At 40.7% G+C, this 21,038-nt stretch overlaps 2 protein-coding genes across 7 annotated transcripts; one reads left to right on the top strand and one right to left on the bottom strand.

The window, feature by feature from the left end:
• Positions 1 to 593: 593 nt before the first annotated feature.
• On the bottom strand, positions 594 to 6,445 carry PK2-R2 (Pyrokinin 2 receptor 2). 5 transcript variants are annotated; one of them, XM_070217316.1, is made up of 9 exons: positions 6,118 to 6,445; positions 5,032 to 5,124; positions 3,816 to 4,379; positions 3,252 to 3,417; positions 3,029 to 3,161; positions 2,304 to 2,502; positions 2,015 to 2,229; positions 1,667 to 1,780; positions 594 to 1,333 (listed from the first exon to the last, which is right to left on the bottom strand). In XM_070217316.1, the coding sequence occupies exons 3-9, from the start codon at positions 4,168 to 4,170 to the stop codon at positions 725 to 727; spliced, it is 1,791 nt and encodes a 596-aa protein (XP_070073417.1). In that variant the 5' UTR covers positions 4,171 to 4,379; positions 5,032 to 5,124; positions 6,118 to 6,445; the 3' UTR covers positions 594 to 724. The 5 variants fall into 5 exon arrangements, with proteins under 5 accessions (XP_070073417.1, XP_017005089.2, XP_017005088.2 ...); XM_017149600.2 differs by having other exon boundaries at positions 3,816 to 4,456; positions 5,032 to 5,104; XM_017149599.2 differs by having other exon boundaries at positions 5,032 to 5,104.
• Positions 6,446 to 11,043: 4,598 nt separating this feature from the next.
• Positions 11,044 to 18,693, top strand: PK2-R1 (Pyrokinin 2 receptor 1). Of its 2 annotated transcripts, XM_017149490.3 has the most exons (7): positions 11,044 to 11,297; positions 12,993 to 13,676; positions 13,742 to 13,907; positions 15,281 to 15,413; positions 15,479 to 15,677; positions 16,724 to 16,947; positions 17,592 to 18,693. In XM_017149490.3, the coding sequence occupies exons 2-7, from the start codon at positions 13,199 to 13,201 to the stop codon at positions 18,393 to 18,395; spliced, it is 2,004 nt and encodes a 667-aa protein (XP_017004979.2). In that variant the 5' UTR covers positions 11,044 to 11,297; positions 12,993 to 13,198; the 3' UTR covers positions 18,396 to 18,693. The 2 variants fall into 2 exon arrangements, with proteins under 2 accessions (XP_017004979.2, XP_044249941.1); XM_044394006.2 differs by lacking the exons at positions 11,044 to 11,297; positions 12,993 to 13,676; positions 13,742 to 13,907; positions 15,281 to 15,413 and having other exon boundaries at positions 15,538 to 15,681.
• Positions 18,694 to 21,038: the final 2,345 nt, after the last annotated feature.

The following is a 21,038-nucleotide window of genomic DNA, read 5'->3' as shown; positions in this document are numbered from 1 at the left end:
ATTTCCAGGGCAATTCGCCTATAAGTCCAGAAAAATCGCCCTGGATTTAAAGGAAACTGCCTTTAGTTTAAGGGTCTCATTTCCTATTTTTAGGGCAATTAGCTTTGAAAATAGAAAAATCGCCCTAGATCTACGAAAAATCGCCCTAAATGTGTGACAAATTCACCCGTATTTTTAGGGCAATTTGCCCTAATTTTGTTGCCTAGTCGCCATTGACCCCCGTTTTAGGGCGATTTTCCTTGTTTTTAGGGCGATTTTACCGGAAAATTTCTATGAGTGTAGCTCTAAAATATGTTGAAAATTGCCAAGTAAAATAGAACAAATAACAATTATGATAAATTACATTAAATAGCTCTATTTCTTAAATTTTTACCCTCGTTTCAAATGTATTTTTCTTAAAGAATTTATTATATAATATTTCCAAAATATTAACAAATAAGGCAGCCCACCTCAGCAATAAAACTTCACTTTTGAACTGAGAATGAACTACACAGTTTATTGCGGTATTTAAGTACTATAACTAGAATTCGAACTATAGCTACTGGCTAAGTTATTGGCCAGGACAACTATTTTATTTAATTGCCCTCAACATGGAATATTTGTCTAGAGTAAAACACAAACAAGCTGGAGAGGCGCTTGCTGCTCATATCACAGTTGTGTGTGTGTAATGTCTGTAGGTGGCACTGGAATGGACTTCGGGAGATGGGGGGATCCGACATCCCCTCTAAAAGGCGGACCCCCTTTCGCCGGAGTCGTCGACAGCCCCCGTCGCCTCCTTAGCCTGCGGTTTGTGGCTGCCTTTGCGTCTGGCACGCCAATTGAATTTGGCCCTGAGACCCTTGAGAGCGCTTGAGCTCTTGAGCACTTTCGCTTTCGCCTTGCTCACTTTGCCACTCGACTCGTCACCGCTCACGCCCCCTGCCATGCCCCCGTTGACGCCCCCCGCCCCCGTCGACGTCACTCCTGGTGGGCGGGTGATGCGCGTAAGTTTAAGGCGTGACCGTGAGATGGCCAAGTCATCTGTGAGCTCGTCAATGGAGCACATGGTCGGCTGTCGCTGCAGTGGCTCCCCGGGAAACTGCAAATCCTCCTCGAGCAGTGAATGGGCATCGCCCACCGACGACAGCTGGGATATTTGCGTCTGGAGAGTGCGACGGGGATTGTCGAAGAGGTCCTGCCTGCTGCGATTCTGACCCTGCAGCTGGGTGCTGTCCAAGGACACGCGGTTCAGTCGCACCGCCGAAGGACCTGTTGCCGTCCCATTGCCATTGACACAGCCATTTAGTCCTGTGGTCGTCGTCGCCGTGGAAGTCATTGTGGTTCGAACACTATCCTGTTGGTGAGAATTAAGAAGTCGGGATGATCAGAATTGGTAGAATTATAATATTTATTATATTTATTACTAAGCATCGATTAAATTTGATAATAAAGTAAATCTGATAATAAACATGCTCATAAATTTTTAGTTTGATTGTGATAAAATGTAAAAGAATAACAATTTAATTTTCAAATTTTGAACACTACATATATATTTTATCATTTTTGTAAAAATGTATTATTGGTATGATGGATTGAAATGTTCTGTGGTAGGATATATTTACTTTAACATTACAAATTAAAATCACAGATATTTATAGGAATATTAAATTTTTGTCAATGTATTTACCGTTGTGTGCAGTCGCACCGAACCCGTCTGATTTCGCCGTAGAGCGCTGTAGGTGTGAGGCAGCCCCCTGCCCTGGTTTTTGCCACCGATTCCAAAGTGTCTAGCCAAGGTTACCTTAAATGAATTTAAAGTAATTATAAACTCAGGCAACAAAAGCGGTATGGTTCCTTAAGATAAAAGCATTTCCAACAGCAAGAAAAAACTATTTTTAATAAAGTCAGTGAAATATTCTTTAAAATCCATTAAAGGCACTTGAAATCCATGCCTTAATCTCATTCCTTTAAGCCGTGAACCATTTCTTATTTATAATTAAAACAATCGAAGTGAATTTCCAGGGGGCAAGCTCACCTTGAAGGCCTCACGAAACTTGTGGCTCATGATGTTGTAGAGCAGTGGGTTGATGCAGGTGGAGAGGAAGTAGAGGACGCCGGACGTGTAGTCGAGGATGCTGAACACGTCGTTGAACCACTGGGACTCGATGCCCGAGGAGGAGCCGTAGACCGCCATCAGTCGCTGGGCGTGGAAGGGGGCCCAGCAGATGAAGAATGCCACGGCCACGGCCACTGGAAGAAGTGAATTAGATGGTACCGAACTGGTGCAGCCATGAGTTATTTCGGATATTTCATATCCTGCTTACCCAGCATCCGGATGACTCGGGTCTGGGCGCTTATCCCCCGGTTCACATCGTAACAGCGCCTGGGAAGCGCCTGCAGCAGTCGGCTCCTCTTCAACTTCACCCCGATGAGAACGTAGAGCACGCAGATGGCCGTCATGGGTCCGCCGAAGAACAGGAAGCCCGACACAGCAAACACATGGGCGAAGAAGTCGTTTTTCATCTGTGGCAGACATTTCACAAAAAAAAAGAGCATACATATTATTACCAAGCGAAGCGATATGGTTTTTGGCTTACAGCCACAGCCGGAAGGCCAAAGCTGTAAATTTGATTACCCTGAATTGAGTCAACCATCGTAAAAGATTGTCACTGATTGATCATGAGGTGGTTGTAAATTTATAAAAGTCAATTTGCTTTTGGGGGAAAACTCATAACATTTTAAAGGTGATTTGTTTATGGTTTAAATAATTTTACCCATTGTCATTATGAAAAATGCCACCTAAATTTATGTAAGTTATTTAATCAGAGAAAGTAATTGGCAGGTAATAGAAGCTCTCAAATAACTATACTAAACTGACGCATAAACATTTTTTATACCTCTCTTAATGGATTTAATTATTTTTTTGAAAGTAATTGCTGCATAGCTAAGGTTCTCATAGAATTCATGCTAAAGGGCTCAATCAATTAACCAGGTAGCTCCTTCCTCTACCGGAAAATACGATTAAAGGTTCTCCATCAATCATACGCACCGTGCACGATGATCCCATGCCCTGCATCACCACGGAGAACTGAATGGCTTGGGGCAGGGCCAGCAAAAGGGCGGCAATCCAGATGGCAAATATGAACTTTACGGCCCGTGACAACTTGGACATCGTGTGCTGCCTGTTTCAAAAGCAGTACCAATTAGGCCTTTTTTTCGGGGGAAAATTGAAATGGGCAGTGGGTTTTCGGTTGGAATGGATGCCTACTCACCTGAACGGATGACAAATGGCAATGTATCGCTCGACGGTGAAGGCGGTAATGGTCAGGACGGTCGCATTGGCCGCCGTTTCCGAGAGAACGCTCTCCAATATGCAGATGCTGTCGCTGAAGGGATAATTGTCCGGGTGCCAAAGGTTATACAGGTCCTGGGGCATTCCTAGAGATGGTACAGAAAAATAATCAAAGGAATAACTGAATAACTCAACGAAAATGTGCGGATAAATATACAAATATTTTCATACTAAAGAAATTATAAATTAAAAATAAATATTAAAATGTACTTTAAATACTTTAAAAATATATTCCTAAAAATGATATAATGCTGAAAGTATTTGTATTGCCTTTTTAAAATATATCTAAAGGCTATAAGGAAGCCTGATAAGCATCGAATATCTCACAGTAGGGGCTCTCGACTTTCTTGTTTATATCGAGAGCATCAACATAATTTCAAAGTTTATATTTAGTATTTAATGTTTCAATTCTTTTTGATATTTGCGCTATTGAACCGAACAAACTTGTTATGTGCGCAATATGAAAATAATATTTTATACTCACCGGAGCATAACAAGATCATGTCGGAAATGGCCAGATTAAATAGGTAGAAATTGGTGGCCGTGTGCATAAAGTTGTTCCGCGAGATGACGATGCAGGTGATGAGATTGCCCAGAACGCCGGCGATGAAGATGAGGGCGTAGCCCACACTGAGGGTGGCCAGCAGGGAGAGCGGGGTCATCGGGGTCACCGTGGGCAGCAGCTCCTCCGGCTCCAGACCCTGCAGCAGGCTGGTCAAGTTGTCCGCCGAGATGTTCAGCACTTGGGTCAGATTCAAAAGGAATTTCTCATTGTGAAACAGTTGCAGATCGGTTGCCAGGAGACCGGAACTGTTACTGGGCAGCATTTTGACTGCCATGGGTGGTGTGTGTGTGTGTCAGTTCGGGAGATTGTGTTCTTTTGTGTCCTCCAGTGTGTGCGCACTATTAATTTCGAATTTCTCCGGGAATTCCAGATCCCCGCTTATGTATTCTCAATCGAAGCTCTTGCTCTCAAATAATGTTCTCATAATGCCCCTTACGGGGGCTCATCAATTTTGACTTAGGCCAGTGCCACTCCACTTACAATCTGTTGTCATGAGTGTGGGATTAAATTTTGTGTGCGGATGTGTGCAGTGGGGTGGACCTATGCTTTACGGAGACATTCTATTAAGGAGAGTCTTTTATATTACATAAGAAAAACAAGAGAAAACAAATCTTCCTTAAGACCCTACACATACATATTTTACCTATTTAAAAAAAAGCGAAGAAATTTGCACACAAAAATAGGTGTTTCCAGTTTTATAATGTGCTTTAAAAATTTTTATTTAAATAAGAACTTTTTCTACTTTTGAATAAAATTGTTTTCATTACGGTGCAGTAAAATTGTTATATTCCAGTTCTTGGTCCCAGTTATGGTTATAAAATATATGATGTTTATTCACTAAAAGTCAACAAAATTGCTTTGATTTGTCAATATCAAAATGCCCGTTTAAATAAGTAAATAAAAATCAATTTATATATATAAATAATAAACAAAACTGTCGTTCATGAACATTTAATAACATGTCATATTAAGTTATTCTGAATTCGTTAGCTAAATTGCTTCGAGTTTACCCTAGTTCACAACATTTACATAAATTATTTGCCCCATTTGTTTTGTGAATTTTAATAAACGTTTTAGCTGGTTTAGGTCCACCCCACAAAGGACGTGTCTTAAAGTGTGTTTGTGTCCTGTTTACCTGGCATCCTGGGAAGCTGGCAGGCGGCAGTCAGGTGTCCTAGGCGAGAGACCAGGCTCAGGGCAAGTGGAGGCTGAAAATTAATTTGAATTGCTAAGTGGCATTTAGTCAAAATATTTGTGTACACGGGATGAATTTAAGGATGTTGCTACAAGGCTCAGAGGACGCTAGCTCAGACCCAGACCTCTCAAAACACCTGGTGGCAAACAAATTAAACGCGCCCGAAACTCAAGGTCAGGTGGTGGGGATGATAAAGAGGAAGATAAAGTTCCCATTGGACACCGGGTGACTTAATAACATTAACATAGTTTTATTCCATTCAGATGATGAGTGTTCTCGGCTGCTGTTATTCTCATTGTGGCGGCTGTATTTCGTTATTGTTGCTGTGCTGACCGCTGTTGACCGTTTTTGGCCGTTTTCATTATCATTATCATAAAAAAGTTTCTACAATATATGCACGGCCAAAGAATGCTGTCGAATTTGGTTTTATTATATTGTATATTCAATCAAACTGGTTTTCATTTTTTCATTTTTCTGTTTTCGTTTCGGTGTCCGATGTCCGATGTCTGAGGTCTGATATCTGAGTGTCCAATGATGATCGGCCGTGTAGCATCCCACCGAAAATTATGCACCCGCCCATGCCCATAAAGTGTGAGTCTCGTATTTGGTTTATTATTATTTTCCATCTTTTTTGCGAAGTTGCTTTGCATACATTATTATAGATTCCGCACCATTAGTGTTTCGGGTCAATGGATTTCACTGGCAATCTGGAGATCTTGGGGCCCCGATAATGCCTTATTTATTTTCAACTTGTTTACAACTGTTTCATCGCTCCTGTTTCGGGGCTTTTCATTCCGCCTAATGGCAATTAATTATATTTTTCGCTGCCCTCGGCTGCTGGCTATCGTTTGTGCATTTAAAACACGTTTAATTTAAATTTATCAAACGATGCCTGCCACATTTTTCGGAATGCATTTATTTTTTATGGCTTTGAACTGTTTTGATTTTGTCACTTTGTATTCTCGCATTTGCGAGCATTGCACTTTGTACCTCCCACTTTCCTCCCCTCTCTCTTCTTTCACTCACTTTCTCTGGTGTTTTTTTTGGTTTTATTTCACTGACATTTTATTGCAATACAGCTAATCAGTTTTTACCATGTGCTAAATGTTGATTAATGACCACGAGACGTTCGGGGTTAATTTAACACGCACACTCACACTCACAGTTAATGGCTTTAACTATTTGCGTTTGGCACTGATTAATTCTGGTACGCAGAATGGTTCTCGGAACCCAAAAATTATGACTGGGGGCACGCGTAAATTGATGGTTTTCCCGTTTTCTCGTTTTGTGCGTCTTCGAAAAACCATCAACAATTCAAAAAACCAAGAGCGACGACGGCGGCTACAGCAACGGGCCGCAGCATCCGACTGACTGTGTTTTTTGGCCAAAAAATCTTGGCAACAAAGCCCGTTCGGGCCATTGCCGTTAACAGCAACGCAACAGAGGTGCTGGCGTCGCAGTCGACGTCGGCAGCGAACAACTACCGGTTGCTTTTCGTCACTTGTGTACTCTCTGCGCCGGCGCTTAGGGGAGTTTTCGGTCTTATATGAAGGGTCTAGGGTCCCCCGGCAAAAGGGTAATAAAAATGCAAATAATACTGGAGCACCATGCAGTTTATCTTATTTAGTGGCGTATTAATTTGGCCAGGGCGGCAAATTGTTTGATTATTATGTTAACAGAGCCAAAGGACAATGCAAATGGCGACCTTGCCGCCCACTTAAACCTCCACTAAGCCCGCAACCACAATCAATTTAAGTCAAGGCAGCTCGACAAAGGTGAAGTGGTCACTCAAAGAACTAAAAAAGAAATTTATAAAAATTACCCCAGTTTCCGAAGTCTAATATGGGTGGAAATTAATATACTATTTTTTCCCATTGAGGAAAATCTTCCTTTTTTATTATTTACAATTAATTTAAGTCTAGTCAATGTTGGCATTGAAAACTGCACATTAAATAAATTAATTACTAATATACAAAGTGAAACAATAAAGTTGAAACTTCAAAAATTTAGTTAACACCGTGTAATCACTAATAACAGTAATCAAAATATTCGTTAAAGACGTTGAAATATATACTTGTTTATTTATTTTAATATTTAAGTAAATATAAATATATATAAAAGAAAAAATATTTGGTTATATTGTTTTCCTGGAACGCATCAATATAGCTTGTAACCTACACAGTTTATTGCACTTTTCCTCTGATATATTTTCTTTCCAGGAACACAACATCGAGGACAACTAAATTGCTTAAAATTAATTTGTGAAACCACTTTGTACGCCGTTGAGCCCCGAACATGAAGCCGTGGTTTTATGATCAGTCAAAGGGAGATTTTATTAGTCCCCCGGGGCCCAACTTTTATGGCCATGTGCGGGCAAATCTATCAGAGCTTTGCGGCTCATAAAATGTGTATTTTCCTATCCCAGCGGCTAGTGCGATATTAAGAGCAAACAAATGTAGCAGTATCTATTCGATGGCGATATGTACGTGGAGCATAGAAAATCGAATTGCGGGGCAAACAAATCAAGTCCATTGCATGCATTCAATTTCTCAATTTTTATGTAAATAATACGAAACAATTTTTTGGCACTTAATCAAAACAAAGTCCTAAACAAACAGCGAAATGTTGGAGGAAGGGGAGGTAGGGATCAAATAGAGGGTCTGGGTTGGCCTTTCTTTGTCAGGGGCCCTTCTCCATTTCCCTCCTAATCTCTTGAACGAGAGTCTCATGAATTCAAAGGCAGGGCAAATACGGAGCACGTGCTGCAAAGGAATCCCCAGTCAAAACTTTGGCTGCCAATTGTTGACGAAAGCCGGGAAAAAATGGCCAAGGGAAATGGGAAAGTGGGGTAGATTTTCGTTTGCTTTGCTCTTTATGAACACTGGCCATGACATCAGATTCGGGGCGTCTTTTGAGTCGAGCTCTTGTTTGGCATTTTGAAGTTTAGCCTTTGCCATTGCCGTTGCCTTTCCATTTTGGCCAGGACTCTGTCATCAGGCGACGGCGGCATCCTCGTCAGCAGTTTAGTTGAATTTTTGTGCAAGTTTCCAATTCATTTAGTTTTATTGCACGCAGAGAGGGCAGGCTAGGCCAAAAGTAATTTGCAGTTCGACCAACCCGTTGCCAGTGAGCGACAAGCTTTCCCTAACTTTCACCTAAGTACAGGCAATATTACATACATTCGAGTTGGGGTTTATACAAATGAAATATGAAAACTGTCTGGCCGAACGAGATAGTGGATGTGGGCCCAGACATTTAAAATATTTTAAATTAACTCTTTCTGTATCTTGGAGCCTCTTGAATTGGTCATATTTTTCCCTTGTGTTGATTTTATCTTTTTATATTAAAATACAAATTGCCTATCATGAATAAAAATATATTTTGTTAGGATTTGTTTCATATTTTAAAGTTATAAAATCGAATTTCTATGAATTTTTTTTAAGAAGTACAAATTGTGTATTAACTTTTATTTAATAAGACATATTAATTTTCATCTTGCAGAAATAAGTAAATTAAGGTTTTCAAATCTTTCAGGGTATCAAAATCTCGCTGCTTGGCCTTGGCTAAACCAATTTATTGAACCTCCGCACGCGCTCAACAAGTCGTTGACAAAATTTCAGAGCTCGTGGCTAATTGTGACCTTCGATTGGCCGAATGGAGCCAAACTTCCACATGCACTGCAGAGCCTTTCAAATAATTGAATTCCGCACCAAAAAAAAGCGGAGGTGTGCGTGTCGGCCGTGGTTCATTTGGTTAAAAGCCCGGCAATTGCCCTCATCGGCATGCCATTGCCGGCCAAGATGCCCAATTTCCAACATGAAAGTAGCGCACTTCCCATAAACTCGGGCCAACGGGTTGTATGAGTAATGCGAGTAGTTGAGCTGAAAGCGTAGTCCTCTGACTATCAAATGTACATAGTTCGTAGTACGTAAAGGGATACTTTCCTCCGGGGCGACAGTTCAATGCTCGGGATCCTTGGGAAGGCAAAAGGCCAAGGACACCAGCATTTAGTTTAATTGCACTTAATTAGCCACATCTAAAATAACATGACGCATTCAAAAGTGCTCTAAGCCGCATTTGCAGTGTCCTCATTTCGGCATCGTTCATCAAGTCAGAACGAGCTAATCAGTGGCTCTGGTTGCGGCCAGAACATTATCATTGTCGTTTCCATTCCAGTCGTAAATCAAGGCCAGTTTCATAGAACTTGGACCAACTGCTGTGCCCTCGAAGCTGCGGTCGACCCTTTTCGATTAGGATCTGGTCAATCTTTTGTCTCTGCCCCCTACGGTGGTGGTCCACATGTGTGTCAAAAGGCATTATGCTAATCAGCATCATCCACCGGCCAATTGAATCATTCGGAATCACAGAGGCACAGAAACACACTAACCAGCATGGACAACATTGCGTATACGCAACGTGTAAAGGTCAGTGGGCGAAGCACTAATATTGATTGTCCTCACGCTTTCATTATTTAGTCCGGAACTCATGAATAATCCAGGGAATCGACTTACAGATTTCGGACAGTGATTATTTGAGGCAACATTAATTTAACGCGCGTTTAATCGCATTTACGACGGATCAAAGTGAGTGGAAAGGTGAACTCTGTTTGGGGCTGTGATTAATGTACTGGGAGAAACACAATTAGGTTTCATTTCGCAGATGAAATATATATTTTAATTATATAATTATATAAGCTTTATTCAAGTGACAAAGAAATTTAATTGCTTTATAGAATATGTTTAACTACCAAAATAATATTTTACAAATTTGCATATTTTGTTTAATATTAAGTTAAAAAAATTCGAGAATTTTTTTCGATTGAAGAGATAAAGAAGAACGTAATTCGTGCGGCTTAATTCACACTGTGGCTACTCGTGTAAGAAGAATTACGACATAAAATCGTTTGTCCCGCCCGCAGGCATTTCCTTAATATCCAAAGGCTCTTAAGAAAGCCCCGAAACCCAGATTGTGGTCACGCTCCAGCAACTGTGCATATTTACCGCGACCAGACAACCATGCCAAATTGGACTGAAAACTCTTCAGCGAGGCATCCTTGGCTACTCCACCCACTCGAAATAAACATCTTTAAGACCAGAACAACAAGAGAAGCTTCAATTGAATGCGAGGCCCGAGGCGAGCTAAAACCCGAACGGAGGATAATGAAAACAAATCCACAAATCTGCGGACGAGGGCCGACATTAATATGCGGTTTGGCCTCATGGAGGGAGAGGAAGGGAAGGGGAAAATCAGGCCTCATGTCCTGCAAAACAAACACATTTACTCGCATACTTTATGATGTACAAACGGCTTTGATTTCTCGTTTACTTGCCCTGGTGGCTTCTCTGAGGTCAGAGTGAAAACAATTGAGGCGGCGGGCGGGCCTTCGACAATAAATATTAAAAGTAAGTACTAGTGCTTTTGGGGCCATTTGCAATTTCAATTAGCCCCGCGCACAACTTCAGGCCGTTCAATTGGATCGACTGCCGCCTATGGCCACGCTCTATAAAACCAGCTGCCTGCGACATTACTCATCCGCCAAGTAAGACATAACTTACGGCGACGGGGAAGCAGGAGGAGAGGGAGACAGACCCCCAGTCAAGGTGAAGTGCATGAATTTATGAATGAAATTAAGACCAAATGTTTGCGAGAGCGCCAGACAAGAACGGAGAGCCGAAAGGCCAAGAACTGCTGTTAGTTAACATTTGGCTAACATCAGCCATTCACAACTGCCTCGATGGCCGCAAGGCAACTCAGTCTGTCACCGACTTTCCTTCACTTCGGACGCGTGCGAGCTCTGAAAAATAAATATCCGTAACAAAAATATATCCATTAAATTAGTGGTTAATTTAAAAATATATTGAAAAATTGCTAGCAAACAAAAAAAAGCAAATTAATTATTTAAAATAAAAAGTGCTTTTATTTTAATTAAAAATCCATAAAAATAAAAAAAGAATCGCCCAAAAATCCCAAGTGATTTGCAGCTAATTAAATATTTCTCAACGATTGCCTAACAAAGTGCAAAACTAATTTTCCGTTCAGTGATTCCGTTTTATCGAATACAAAAAGGGTTAAAAAATCCCACGCGGAAGTCCTCAAAGGACCCAACTTAATACAACAAAAAAAGAGGAGACACACACCTTGTGAGACAGAAAAACGAATAAGGATACGACTTGACTACAAAGAAGGCAGCAATACGCGCAGCAAAAGTAAATACGCTTTTGTTATTTAATCTAGCCTTGGTCGGAATCAACATGTCGATGGCAATTTACTCAGGACTCGTTTTCTCAGAATTTAAAAAATTCAATTTTCCGTTCTCCTAAATTGCTTACCTTTGGAAACCGCAAAGTTTAATTAGAAAACGTTAAGGCACCTGCAACTAGATTGCGGTTTAAACTTGTTCTCCAACTGAAATGGAATTTCCAACCCTAATATGGTCCACGCAGCATTGGCTCGGCTGATTGGATTGTATAATTGCGATCGACGACGCACATTTGTACAGAGAATCAGAATCAGTAACAGAAACAGAACTCGCATTCCCAGCTTCTGGTTTTTCTGCCCAATCATATCTAAATCAACTTTCACACCTGAGCTGGCAATTCAATTATTTTTCCAATTAGTTTGCGTCAATAAGATGTCATCTTGACTCTGACCCCTCGAGATTCGTGGACCCTGTAAGTGCGTAGCATACTTTCTGGGGCTTTTTAAACGCCTCAAGCAGGAGAAATGGAACACAACGCTTAACGAAACGGAAACATAATTAATTAGACGCATCAACCAAGAGTATGGCCTCAAGCCAATAATCCAACTTGGCATTAACAGTGACTCGGTGTTCGTTCCCATACTTTCCTTTGGCCCTTGACTTCTAACCCCGGAATTTGATTTTTGGCAGCCGGGGGAAACACCCATTCAGAACGTGTTGGCGGCATAATGAGTGAAATATTACCCCGCATGTTATTTTTGCTGGCATCTTTAAAATCCGGCATGTGCTGGGATCCCTAATGGCGCCCGAATGACAGTCGGGGGTAGCAAAGTTTCCCTTTTTTTTTGAGGGCCCGTAAAACTTTCCCACACATGCAATCAGGTTTCGTTTCACTCATCACGACTAAGACCGAGCAAATAGAAAAACTTTTTCATTCACAACTATATTTGTATTGATTGCCAGCAATCTGTATTGCTGGAGCTTAAGATGTTTACTATTAATAGAGGCAAGTGCCAAGTGACATGTGGTATACAGAGAAAAATATATCACAATAGGTTCCAATTTCTGTTAATTTAATTTGAATTTATCTTCGCTAGTTTCATTGGAAATAAATGTGAATTTAGATAAAATTTTTATTTTGTAACATTTATGAATTTATTTAAAATATTATAATATTTTTAGGAATTTATCATTTAAACCTAAATAAAAGCAACGGTTCTTCTTTTTATATTTTTGGAAGCATAACATATTTTACGTAAACTAACACATTCTAAATAATATTCTGATAGATAGAATATAAAACAATTAAAAGAATATGTCATGTTGCAAAAACTTGACTAAAAACTTAACTTTATTAATACTATTTAATATATTTGAAACACTTTATTAATAATACTTTGTGATGATATACAAAACACGGTAGACATTTTGAATAAATGTAGGACCACTTAGGACCTCTTTAGTTGTCATTTTTTCTCTGCACAAGCACAGGGCCAGATGTTTACCATTAATAGAGCCAAGAGGCAACTGTCAAGTGGCGACAGACAAGTGGTTTTATTTCGGGATTAATACGCAGTTTCCTTATCGAGTCATTTGGCCACCTGATGCCGTTCTGGAAAAAAATCGTTACGTCAGCCTGGCTGGGGATTCAATTTAAATTCATCCTTGAGTCTAATGACTTTTAATGTTGTTTGCTTCACAGGCGAGTGCGCAATTTTTGGGCCTGTCGTCGACTGCTTATCGGCCATGTGCCACAAAGGATGCCGCAAAGGATACGCCAGACAGTATTAATAACGCATTGATACGAGTGGGCGTCCGATTTGGTTGTGGCTGTGGCGTTTTTCTATTCGAAGGGAGTGGTAAAGCGGTGGAGTGGATCGAGTCCGCAATTAATCGACGACAGCTAGCATGTTGCAAGGCGTCGCCATCACCATTGCCAACGACAGCAACGATGATGGCCTCAATCAATCATTCATGGCTCATGTGTCGCCCAGTCCCAATCAGAGTTTCTCCATCGGCATCGCCTCCATCGCCAGCGAATCCACAATGCCGAGTCCCGGCGAGAGCCCCGAGCTGTTGCTGCTGAAGAATGACAAATTCCTAACACATGTCGCACATCTGCTGAACATAACGACCGAGAATCTCTCAAATCTCCTGGGCTCCACGAACGGCACAAATGCGAGCACAATGGCCGGGGATTCGCCGGTCGACGAGTCCCTGACCCTGCGAACCGCCTTCACCGTCTGCTATGCCCTCATTTTTGTGGCCGGCGTGTTGGGCAATCTAATCACCTGCATTGTGATTTCGCGCAATAACTTTATGCACACGGCCACCAATTTCTATTTGTTCAATTTGGCCGTTTCCGATTTAATACTATTGGTGTCAGGTGAGCTTTTCTATCCAGAGGCCAACCGGGCGTATGCGTAATGTGTGTGTCCACATATCCTGCAGGCATTCCCCAGGAGCTGTACAACCTTTGGTACCCCGACATGTATCCTTTCACGGACGCCATGTGCATCATGGGCAGTGTGCTCTCCGAAATGGCCGCCAATGCAACAGTTCTCACCATCACAGCCTTCACTGTAGAGCGATACATTGCCATCTGTCATCCGTTTCGGTGAGTTTTTCAAATTTACTGCATAAATATATTTTATAAATTCTTTCAGTGTTATTATTAGCTCGTGTTCATTAACAAAGTGTACATATATCGCATAAATAGGACAGACCACAAATAGATAAATGAAACTTGATAAGCGTCAGTCACAAACGCAATAAAATGATACCTCACAAATACAACACAAATTAGAGGCACAATAATTATTCATAATTAAACAGTCAGAGGTTGTGGTATGATAAAATAAGTCAGGCTTGACAACCAAATTCACATCATTTTTAGATATCCAGCGAACGCATTACCTTTTGTTTATTGACACTAATTAATAGTCAGCTCCGCAAATGGAGGAACTAAGTTCATTAAAAACTATGGAAATAGTTAGTAATGAAAGTATGACACTGATAGAAAAAGTATTTAGTTTTGAATTCCTTTTATTTTTGATTGGTAACTTTTCTTTAAGCTGACCATTATTACTACAACTTTACAAAAGGTCGTAGGGATTTTCTGTAGCCAAAAAATACAAATACTTCCCTAAACGAAAATGTCTGCATTCCATTCATGATTTTCGTATAATGTTTGCCAAACCCGTATTAAATTTCCATTCTTGAAAAAACCGTCTATTGCTTTTATAAACACAATTTGAGTTTTCAACTTACTTTTACATTTTCCACAAATTTGCGAAATAAACGAATACAATGCCATGGAGTGGGTCATTAGGAATAACCAGACATGAAAGGGTGGGACGGACTAAAAGATGGCATTCCTAACCTGATTATAAAGTTAGGGCAAAAAGTTCTTCTTTCCCTGAAGAAGTGTTTAAATGAAATGGTTGAAATAATATGATATTTCTGTGTTGTCGTTTTATAGTAGGTTCTTTGATGAAACCAAAAGGTCGAGCTTAGCAACAGAAAGGGATTTTAGTCTGAATCTTATGTAATTTGCCTTAAAGTGTAACTGTTTTTTTTTTTGTTTCTATAAATATATTTTCTATTGTCAAAAAAACTAGGTTGAGTGAAATCTTTTAAAAGTTTTCTTTCTTTTAAACTGATATTATCACAATTTATGCATTTCAGCTTTTGAACATTTGTCTCAAAATAAGTTAAACACTTCAGAGCGCTGCGCTCGAATATCAAAAGAAAGCAAAAGTTAGGCTATAAATATATTCTCGAGAAGTCTTCGACTTCCTTCCTGTTTACACCCACATTTAGAGTAAATAATAAATTCTAGAAAAGCGTTTAAACTGTATATAGATGGTCAGAGTCTGGGCCATAATATTTTCCATCTCATATCTGCCCACGCTTAACGGAAGCATTTACATCGACTTCCCCCCTTAATACTTAACATATAATGCAGCCTAATCTTTCCGTCATTTGTAGGCAGCACACCATGTCAAAATTGTCGCGGGCCATTAAATTTATATTTGCCATTTGGCTGGCGGCCTTTCTCCTGGCCCTTCCCCAGGCTATGCAATTCTCGGTGGTCTACCAGAACGAAGGATACTCCTGCACGGTGGGTGGACGGAATGAAATGTAAAATCCATAGAGTCTCGTATACCCCTCATTTTATTCACGCAGATGGAGAACGACTTTTATGCCCATGTGTTCGCCGTCTCGGGATTTATCTTCTTCGGCGGACCCATGACGGCGATTTGTGTGCTCTACGTGCTGATCGGCGTGAAACTGAAGAGGAGTCGCCTGCTGCAGTCGCTGCCGCGAAGGACCTACGATGCGAATCGGGGCCTCAACGCCCAGGGACGAGTCATCAGAATGTTGGGTAGGTGAGTTGAGTTGGCGGCTTGATTGATTAAAGACAGCAACAAGCCCCCACCCCGTAGAAACATCGCCTGTCAAAACTTTTTCGCCGAAAGTCTTAAATTGAAAATTACTGTCACCATATTTGCGTTGGCGACATCAAACAGGCGATTCCATTCCGCCCCTTTCATTTGCTCTTGCGTCACGTGGGTTGAATGTGCCCCTGCTTCTGTTTTTGCTTTTTTCTGCGGTGTCGTTAATTTTTCGCAAACATCGGTGTGTGTGGAAAGCTCTTAAATGGCCATCTAGCGAATGAAGCAAAGGTGAAGCCAGGTGGCACCTCAAAAGTAATCAAGTCGGGGCACTTAAATGCGCTGAAGAGTGCGGGGTATACAAATAAAACCTGGAATAAGTCAAGAATTTTTTGCTTGAAAGTTGGTATATCAAACACCATGTTTAAAAATGTTTTTAACTTTTTCTTACCCATTTCTATTAACTTAGATTAGGGAAATTATAATTTTAAACCGTGTTATATTTTAGAGAATTATGAGTTTAATTTAAAGACAACAAAATTTTGTTTAAAGAAGTCTTATTTCAGTGAGTATTTTAAGTACAAGTCAAGGCAAATTTTTAAAATCCAAAGAGCATTTTTCCATTAGAAATTCCCCTGTAAAACCAACCCCAATTTACTTTTGCTTTTAACTGGAAATCCACAGCCCATTGATTCTGTAGTTTACCATTGCCCTTCGTTAAGTAAATGGAAATTGATGGGCCAATTCGGATTAAGCCCTAAAACCTTAATAATAAATTAATTTGGATTGCAGGAGCGGTAAAAAAACAAAAGACAGTTTTCTCATTCTCAATGTTTATTTAGGTTACAAAATTATTTACCGTTTTGGCAATGGGTAAAACCAATTTTTGCATTTAAGTGCCTGGATTTCTAACTAACGAGTGCTTGGGATGATTGCCCGAACTATTCGTTTACGGGGGATATAAAAGATACAGGCTTCTGGTTACAAAACCCACTTTTTCCTGGGTATTTAATACGTTCTTTATCCGTATTTGCAGTAGCTGTAGCCGTCGCCTTCTTCCTCTGCTGGGCCCCCTTCCATGCGCAGCGCCTGATGGCCGTTTACGGACTGAATCTGATTAATATCGGCATCAGCCGGGATGCCTTCAACGATTACTTCCGGATACTTGACTACACGTCCGGTGTGCTCTACTTCCTCTCCACCTGCATCAACCCGCTGCTGTACAACATCATGAGTCACAAGTTCCGCGAGGCCTTTAAGGTGAGTCCAAAACTGAATCCCTAACTTGGCTGAACCCTGTTTTAAATATTAATGTATAAATAATAGGGTCTATAAACTAAATTCTTGAAACTATAAATCTTAACTAGACTTTTTAAGTTTCCACTACCTACATGTATTTTTTAAATTGACAGAAAACAAAATTACACAAAATATTATTATAAATAAATATTTCACATATTTTCTTTTTTAAAATTAAGGTGCAAAAGTGTTTGTAAAAAATGTATTGTAATTTTTGCGCAATCTATTAACATTCATTTGTAGCAGTTACAAAGTATTTAAATCATAGAAAGGACGATTACAATAAATGTTTAAAGCAAATATTATATTATTATTTTTTTGTAAAGTAAATTATTTGCTATATGTTCTTGTTATATAAAATTGTTAATTACCATTCTGTTAAGCATTCATGTCATTTGTTCCTCAAAATATTAAATTCCTCAACGTATTATTGACATTAAGTTGGTTAATCGACGTTTAATAAAATTTTAGGTTATACTAAAAAAAACTGGTACTGGTTAACGGGTTATCTTATTAAAAATAATCATATATTACACTTTTTATATATTACTTCATAAACTAGAATGAATAATAAACTGAATTTATTACTTGTTCTCCTTCTATAGATTACTCTTACCAGGCAGTTCGGTTTGGCCAGGAACCACCACCACCAGCAGAGTCAGCACCACCAGCACAACTACAGTGCGTTGCTGCGGCAGAATGGCTCGATGCGCCTGCAGCCGGCCAGTTGCAGTGTTAACAACAACGCCCTGGAGCCCTATGGATCCTACCGAGTGGTGCAGTTCCGCTGCCGCGATGCGAGCCACCAGTTATCGCTGCAGGACAGCATTCGCACCACCACCACAACCACGACGATAAATAGCAATAGCTTGGCAGCCGGAAATGGGAATGGAATTTCCATCGGTGGTGGTGCTGGCGGCGGACGGCGAATGCGCAAGCAGGAGTTCTATGGCCCCGTGGTGCCGGGAACTGCAGTTCCCCATCGAATGCTGCAGGCTCAGGTATCGCAACTCTCATCTCTGGGCGATGCCAACTCCCTGCTGGAGGCGGAAGTGGTGGATAGACACTATGCTTCCGGCCGGGCTAAAAGGGCACTGCTGGCCACCAAAAGTGGTGCTCTGCTGGTGACACCACCTCAGAGTGGCGACCACCCATCGGAAGTGGGTCAACCTGCCACTCGTCTCAAGCTGACGAGGGTGATAAGTCGACGGGATGAGGTGACCAGTGGATCCGCCACTCCGCCCTTTTGTGGAAGCCATAGCCTGCCGGATCCGGAGACTTGTCAAACGGCTTCGGTTGCAGGTCGAAGTTCGAGGAAATTTCCCTGGCGAAAGCGGAGGCAAAAAACAGAGGATCCACATCCCAGCAGCGAGGGCGGCTTGACCTATGGCTCCCCGAAATCCCAGTGATTCCGACTGGCTGATAGCTAGAGTTATGCTTAGTTAGGCATCGCATCGTGTGTTTAGTTAGCGCAATAAACTTTTCGATCTGTAAATAAGCCAGAAAAAAGTCCAGCGATTTGCATGCAAATTCGGGCCAAGTTGGCCATAAAAAGGCGAATAGAACGAATGGCCGAGGTCCAGACGATTTATGCCAGGCATAAAGCCCAGGATAATGAGGCAGCAAAGTGTCGTGACGAAAAATGCCACGCCCTGTATCTTTTTTTTGCGATGGCAACCGCATCGCTCTCATAAATTAAGTGTTAAGTGTTGAGCCACCAGCAAAATAATGTGAATAAATAAAGAATGTTGCCAACATTACAGCAAAATCCTTTTATCTGTGTGCTTTTTTTCTCCTATACCAGTACACAATGCATGCCAGTAACACTCACCTTCATCTGCATTCTACACAATCTACACAGGCGGCGGTGTCAGGTATCAGGGGTCAAAGGGAAAATCGGAAAAACAGGCAGCATCTCAGCTTTTCCTCATTCAGCGTTTCCAGGCAATCTGTTCGTGCTCTTTGCGACATTCTTTTTTACAGATTGCCAGGCATTCTGTTGCTTTCGCACTGAAAAAGCAATTGTTTAATATTTAATGTATAAGATTTAAATATTCATGTCTAAGATTATTACCAGGGCCTCAGTAGTTATATAATTTCTATCTCTGCATCTCAGAAAATTTTAAGAAGACATCGGATTATATTGTAAAATTATTCTAAACACTCGATTCCTAGCGAACTTTCATTAACGATAAATGTTTCTCTAAATTTAAAAATTAGACTTTAACCCTAAACTAATTTTGATTATTTGAAAAATAAGTATATCTTATATAAATTCCCTTAGATTCGTATTTTAATTATATTGTTTTGTATATATTCCGATGTGTACTAATATCATTTTTAAATAAAGGAAATAATAATAATAAAGCTTTAAATAGATTTTTCTTCAATAAGTAAGCTTTTTTGCTCAGTGTAAATTCAGCAGCTGGCTGCACTTGCACCTGCCAACAAAGCCTTTCAGTTTGCACCTGGCCAAGTGTCGCCGGAGGTCCATTAGTAAAGGAGGCTTTGTAGGCTAGGAAGTTCGGATTGAAACGAATGTGCAGGGAGTGGCGAGCAAGGGCTTATCCTGTGGTAAATTGGCACGTGGAGTGAATGGGGAGTGGTGCGGATTAGTACCACAAAATAAATCAACTTAAAACTGGGACAAAAATTTAAGAGCTCTGTCGGATATTATGGCCAAACAGAATTATTAATGGCTCTTTGAAAGCAGGCAAATAAATTCAAGGGAAAGCCAAGAAGTGTCGGGCACTGAAAAATTCAAAGCCAAGTTGTCAACGCCCCTTCACCTGCCTAATGAGATGTATGAGAGGCACTATGGGTCTAAGATTGAAGTTGTCATGTGGTTTCGGCTCATATATCAAATGGATATTTACCCATTGAATACCGCTTAGCCAGAGCCCATGTAATTCCATACCGCCTGTTGGCAGGAAACCGTAACAAAGGGCTTGCCTTCGGGGTTTCGCCACTACGAACCGCCCTCCTCATTCATCATCATAGCCGGAGATCGAGATTCTTTTGTGAGGAGCTCTTAGTGGCGGGATACTGGATGCTGGATGGGCGGGTCGGGCGCTCCATCAATAAATCGTGCGGCCTGCCGCCTAGTCAATCATAATCTGACACAATAAAGATATTAATCAGAGCCATAAATTTACTTACGGTCTAGACAACCAGTTTAACGGCCAACAACTCGCACAAAGCTCCCTGACGAAGATGAAAATGAACTGAAAATGAAGATGAAGAGTTCTTCGGATTTTTAGGCAAGGCATTCTTATTACCCCATTCCATCCTCGAACTTTAATAAGTCCGGCGGAGCAGCTCGCATATTGTCCCGGTCATTACGCGCAGACATTTCAGATTACTCTTCCAGTTTATGAGCGACAAACTTTCACTTTTCAAAGCGGCCAATTCATTTTTTTCCGTTCTCCCCCATTAGAGGGAATGCGACAACAAATAACTCGGTCCTCTGGATTCTGGGACCCTGAGTGGCCATGTCCATGTCCAGATTTTAAAGCCAAAGCGCCCACACATGCATGCTTTCCGGTCATTCTCATTCTCTGCGGGTCCTTGTCTGCACCTAACGAGCCAGCAAAGAGCCGGACAAAAGCAGAGCCGAGTCGCTTTGAACCCATCACCGGGTTCACCCCAGGATCACCAGCGGGCGGCACTGAGAAAATATAGTTTAAAAGTCCAGAATTTGAGCAAGGAATATCTTTATCGTTATGGCCATATGATAATAGCCTGAATTTCGGCATATTTATTAAAAAAGTTTCTAAAAAAGTAAATAAATAGAAACTACAGCTTAAAAACATTATTTAGTTATGTTATTATTAAATTATTTATTTATTATGAGGCCATTACCGTAAATTGGTATCAAATATTAAGTATTCGCCCAGTTGTACAAGAACAGGAAACCAAAAATAAAAGGTTTAAATATTTTTTAAAATAAACAGTAAAAGTGCATAATAATAAGAACTTTTTGTCCACAGTGCTAACAAAAAAATCCCCTTTTTTCTAATGCTGAAGAGCCAGTATCTAAAGTTACACATGCC

The sequence above is a fragment of the Drosophila takahashii genome, chromosome 3R (assembly GCF_030179915.1).
Source record: "Drosophila takahashii strain IR98-3 E-12201 chromosome 3R, DtakHiC1v2, whole genome shotgun sequence".
Lineage (NCBI taxonomy): Eukaryota > Metazoa > Arthropoda > Insecta > Diptera > Drosophilidae > Drosophila > Drosophila takahashii.
This window is presented reverse-complemented; position numbering and strand designations above follow the sequence as displayed.